The sequence below is a fragment of the Procambarus clarkii genome, chromosome 21 (genome assembly GCF_040958095.1).
Source record: "Procambarus clarkii isolate CNS0578487 chromosome 21, FALCON_Pclarkii_2.0, whole genome shotgun sequence".
Taxonomy (NCBI): Eukaryota; Metazoa; Arthropoda; class Malacostraca; order Decapoda; family Cambaridae; genus Procambarus; species Procambarus clarkii.
The window spans coordinates 36933512-36939460 of record NC_091170.1 but is presented as its reverse complement, the minus strand read 5'-3'; the positions used below and the strand labels follow the sequence as shown (position 1 = coordinate 36939460).

The following is a 5949-nucleotide window of genomic DNA, read 5'->3' as shown; positions in this document are numbered from 1 at the left end:
ACAGGCGTGGGCGTGATTGACAGGAGTGGGCGTCGCGTGATGGTAGCTTAATATGTCAGTGCACGTTACAGATGGGGGGGGGAGGTTGCTGGTGACTTACAAGGATGTTGTAGAGGCGCTTTGAAGTGGTCGCCTGTTCTAGAAGATGGACAAATCAACGAGAAGAGTTACCTCGCGATGGTTCCGAGGATCGACGTCCACGCGGCCCGGTCTCTGCTAGATTTGGCCTAGGAAACAAGAGGGGTGGCCTAGGGAACAAGGGAGGAGGGGGGTGGAGGGAGGACAGCGTCAGCCCCCATAACTACGCTAGTCGGCCAATCGATGGCGCTGCGGTCTTGTCATCGCCTCCCCCGAGAGATCAAGGCCAACTGCCTCTGGACAGTACCAACACCTTATACTTAACCAAAGTAATGATGAATAATAACTCAAACATAAAAGATAACATTCTACATTCTCCTGGAATAGATATTTATTGCCGGCGACACGAAAGATCGCTTTAGCATTATTGAGAAAATCCACCAGGGCTGTGGAGGCGGCTCGAACCTTCAACCTCTGCAACCAATCTGATTATTATTATTATTATTATTAGTATTATTATTATTTTTGGTGCAAGCTTCGTCGTATTTGATACGTTAGCCCACACGGGATGGTAAATGGAGATTACGAGTAACACGTGTGACTGTTTTGTCTGGCCAGAAACACGTGAAAAATACGATGGTCATTTGTATGAAGGAAGTTGTTTCCGCAGGATTCTCACCGATTGGTTGCCATTGTTGTGAGGCTTTGACACTATTGATTTGACCCGAGGTCACGCGCTTACCGGAATAGAGGTCACTATATTATCAACGGTGCATCACTATATTATCAACGGTGTCTCACTATATTATCAACGGTGTCTCACTATATTATCAACGGTGTCTCACTATATTAACAACGGTGTCTCACCATATTATCAACGGTGTCTCACCATATTATCAACGGTGTCTCACTATATTATCAACGGTGTCTCACTATATTAACAACGGTGTCTCACTATATTATCAACGGTGTCTCACTATATTATCAACGGTGTCTCACCATATTATCAACGGTGTCTCACCATATTATCAACGGTGCCTCACTATATTATCAACGGTGTCTCACTATATTATCAACGGTCTCACTATATTATCAACGGTGCCTCACTATATTATCAACGGTGCCTCACTATATTATCAACGGTGCCTCACTATATTATCAACGGTGCCTCACTATATTATCAACGGTGCCTCACTATATTATCAACGGTGTCTCACTATATTATCAACGGTCTCACTATATTATCAACGGTGCCTCACTATATTATCAACGGTGCCTCACTATATTATCAACGGTGCCTCACTATATTATCAACGGTGCCTCACTATATTATCAACGGTGCCTCACTATATTATCAACGGTGTCTCACTATATTATCAACGGTGTCTCACTATATTATCAACAGTGTCTCACTATATTATCAACGGTGTCTCACTATATTATCAACGGTGTCTCACTATATTATCAACGGTGCATCACCATATTATCAACGGTGCCTCACTATATTATCATCGGTGTCTCACCATATTATCAACGGTGCCTCACTATATTATCATCGGTGTCTCACTATATTATCAACGGTGTCTCACTATATTATCAACGGTGTCTCACTATATTATCAACGGTGTCTCTATATTATCAACGGTGTCTCACTATATTATCAACGGTGTCTCACTATATTATCAACGGTGTCTCACTATATTATCAACGGTGTCTCACTATATTATCATCGGTGTCTCACTATATTATCATCGGTGTCTCACCATATTATCAACGGTGCATCACTATATTATCATCGGTGTCTCACCATATTATCAACGGTGCCTCACTATATTATCAACGGTGTCTCACTATATTATCAACGGTGCCTCACTATATTATCATCGGTGTCTCACCATATTATCAACGGTGCATCACCATACTGACGGAGTTAGTCCGACAAATGGCTATTGGAGTTTAACTCGAGCAAATGCAAAGTAATGAAGATAGGCGTAGGGGGGCAGGAGACCGTATAGAAGGGGCCATTTGAGAGATGAAATCCTTAAAGATTCTGGGAGTATCACGCCAGACCTGAAGCCCACATCAAGAGGATATCATCAGCGGCATATCCAAGGTTGACCAACATATGAACTGTCTTTAGAAACCTGTGTAAGGATTAATTTACGACCATATACGCCACATATGTCAGACCAATCCTGGACTTTGCAACTCCAACATGGAGCCCGTATCGAGTCAAGCACAAGATTAAATTGGAGAAGGTTCAGAGGTATGCCACCAGACTGGTACCTGAGCTGAGGGTTATGAGCTACGAGGAGAGACTATGGGAACTGAACCTCACGTCGCTGGAAGAAAGAAGAGCGTGAGGAGACATCATCACTACATACAAGATTCTCAGAGGTATTGATAGGATAAATTAAGGCAGTTTAACACAAGTGGGACACGCACAAGAGAACACAGGTGGAAACTGAGTACTCAAATGAGCCATAAAGACATTAGAAGGAATTTTTTTTAGTGTCAGTAGTTAGCAAATGGAATGCATTAGGCAGTGATGTGGTGGAGGCTGACTCCATACACAGCTTCCAGTGTAGATATGATAGAGCCCAGTAGGCTCAGGAACCTGTACACCAGTTGACTGACAGTTGAGAGGCGGGACTAAAGAGTCGAGGCTCAACCCCCGCAAGCACAACTAGGTGAGAACAACATCAACGGTGCCTCACCTGCTGGTGGGTGGGAGCCTGTTACAGGCAGGCAGCCTGCACGAGGAAACAGAGTATGTTAGTGAGATAGCGGACGGAGGCAGGGATATGTTGAGAGGTGTATAACCTGTTGGGGTCGAGTACATCTTGTGTGTGTGAGAGAGAGAGAGAGAGAGAGAGAGAGAGAGAGAGAGAGAGAGAGAGAGAGAGAGAGAGAGAGAGAGAGAGAGAGAGAGAGAGAGAGAGAGAGAGAGAATGAAGGGGTGCGAGAGGAAGAGAGAAGACCCCCATAGTGACACCAGAACAAATGACAGAGTGAGTGTAGCAGGAGGGGAGGGGCGAGAGAGCGCCCCCACACTGATGACATGTGTTATAGGGTGCCAGGAGTTCCCCCCCCCCCCGCCTCTGTGTTGCATGACTCCACTAACATGTCAGCAGGTGCACCGCTGCCGCTCCAGGGACTCACCTGGCGCTCCAGGGACTCACCTGACGCTCCAGGGACTCACCTGGAGCTCCAGGGACTCACCTGGCGCTCCAGGGACTCACCTGGCGCTCCAGGGACTCACCTGGCGCTCCAGGGACTCGCGTGGCGCTCCAGGGACTCACCTGACGCTCCAGGGACTCGCGTGGCGCTCCAGGGACTCGCGTGGCGCTCCAGGGACTCATCTGACGCTCCAGGGACTCACCTGGCGCTCCAGAGACTCACCTGGCGCTCCAGGGACTCACCTGGCGCTCCAGGGACTCACCCGGCGCTCCAGGGACTCACCCGGCGCTCCAGGGACTCACCTGGCGCTCCAGGGACTCACCTGACGCTCCAGGGACTCACCTGGCGCTCCAGGGACTCACCTGGCGCTCCAGGGACTCACCTGGCGCTCCAGGGACTCGCGTGGCGCTCCAGGGACTCACCTGACGCTCCAGGGACTCGCGTGGCGCTCCAGGGACTCGCGTGGCGCTCCAGGGACTCATCTGACGCTCCAGGGACTCACCTGGCGCTCCAGAGACTCACCTGGCGCTCCAGGGACTCACCTGGCGCTCCAGGGACTCACCCGGCGCTCCAGGGACTCACCCGGCGCTCCAGGGACTCACCCGGCGCTCCAGGGACTCACCCGGCGCTCCAGGGACTCACCCGGCGCTCCAGGGACTCACCCGGCGCTCCAGGGACTCACCCGGCGCTCCAGGGACTCACCCGGCGCTCCAGGGACTCACCCGGCGCTCCAGGGACTCACCCGGCGCTCCAGGGACTCACCCGGCGCTCCAGGGACTCACCCGGCGCTCCAGGGACTCACCTGACGCTCCGCATAAAATGATCAGTGTTTTATGATCGTCAATTGCATATATATATATATATATATATATATATATATATATATATATATATATATATATATATATATATATATATATACGCACACACACACACACTATTAGAGTGTGTGTGTGTACATTACACACTTCCTAGATTATTTGTAGGTAAAAAAATAGCAGTCAATAACAGTTGATTGACTGATAGTTAAGAGGCGGGCCGAAAGAGCAGAGCTCAAGCCCCGCAAACATAACTAGGTGAATACAACTAGGTGAATACAACTAGGTGACTACACACATTAGTCCTGAACTTTGCGTAGTATTTTGGACTATGATGACGTCACAAAGTTTACCCTGCCTTCAAGAACTTGTCACGGAGTGTGACAGGCAGGCGCCAAGTCCCCCCCCCCTCCCCCGTCTGGTATACACGAGACATACAGTATACATCAGGCTCACGTATATGTGCAGGTGATTGGTAGTCGGGTGTCAACTGCCGCTGCTGTAACAGTGCAAGTATTTTGCACTCTTTCATGTATAATTGTGAATTACAATTGTGGGTGTATGTGTGCGTGCGTGTGTGTGTGTGTGTGTGTTGGCGAGGAGGCGCGTGGTACGAGGGAGGGTGACCGGCCTGGCTAGTACTATTGAACAAGGAGAGCCTTGTATACTGCAGGACCCGCCTGGGTCCTATAAGGGTTAGTTTTGCTTCTCAGGCCTTATTTGGGCATGAGGAAGAGAGTACACAGCTTCCCCCACGTTGGGGATGGCTGGGGAGATTCAGTTAGCAACCTCCTTGGACAGAGAGAGGGTGACCGGCCAGCTTCCTCACCCTGACGGGTGACACCCTCAGGCACCCTCAGGGTGTATCCGTCTGAGTTGTGAGGTAAGAGTGTCAGTAATGCATTGTCTTGATTGGGTGTCTTAGTGTTGACGAGCTAGTGGAGTCTGAACCATTTAGCCATGTATGGTGTGGGCGTGTATGGAGTGGGTGATCCCCCCCCCCCTTTTTCTTTGGTCAATATTGTGTTAAATAATAGAATGTCAGTGTTAAATATCAATTACTGGAATTTGGAATAATGAAATAATTTGGTAATAAACATCTATGTGTAGAATAACATGTAATGACCGCTTACCCTGTCGTAATAACCGCGGCCTCTATTGTAATAACCCAATGTTCCCCAGTATTAATCCTGTTATCTTGTGATCACTCATAATCGTACTATACGCTCTCTGTTGTAATTCTCTGTCTCTCTTCTCTCAATACCCCAGCTTAACACTGTTACAGTCCAGTATGACCCCTCACTGGACTGCCCCGTATGTAAGATGAATATTAAATGAGGAAGATACACCAAGGACAAGGGTTATTAGTTAAAAAAAACAATAACAAAACACATTTACACTGCCACCACCTTCCCGACCAACCATACCTGAATGTGTCTTATCGCCGATCCCCCAGGAAGGCAAGGAATCAGTAACCATGGGACTCCGGGTAATATGAATTACAGTAATAAATTTTGGAAAAATTAGTTTGTTTAATTCCCGTTACTTATTTGAATCCAAGGGTAACTTTAGTATCCATTAATAGTAGGAGAACCTGGGGCTTCCAATACAACACCTAAAAATGACAAGGAAGCAAAATATATCAAAGGGGAGTTAAGTGAATACCACTGGACAAGCTATACAATTTATTTTATGAAAACATGTAAATTAAGACAATTTGAACACATCACCTATTCTATTTCCCTAGAGGCACAATGGATATTTACCGAGGACACAAAAACTCAAGTGCTACGATACCTTAAATACCCGCACTACGGCCACGATGTTGATGACTGCCCTCAGCCCCGAGGATACGGGCTTGCGGCCCTGTTCC

The 5949-nt window shown here is 47.9% G+C and overlaps 1 protein-coding gene across 1 annotated transcript; it reads left to right on the top strand.

Annotated features, from left to right (window-relative positions):
- The first annotated feature begins 3202 nt into the window (after positions 1 to 3202).
- Positions 3203 to 4081, top strand: LOC138367263 (uncharacterized). Its single transcript, XM_069328677.1, has one exon. The coding sequence runs from the start codon at positions 3203 to 3205 to the stop codon at positions 4079 to 4081; it is 879 nt and encodes a 292-aa protein (XP_069184778.1).
- The last annotated feature ends 1868 nt before the right edge of the window (positions 4082 to 5949 follow it).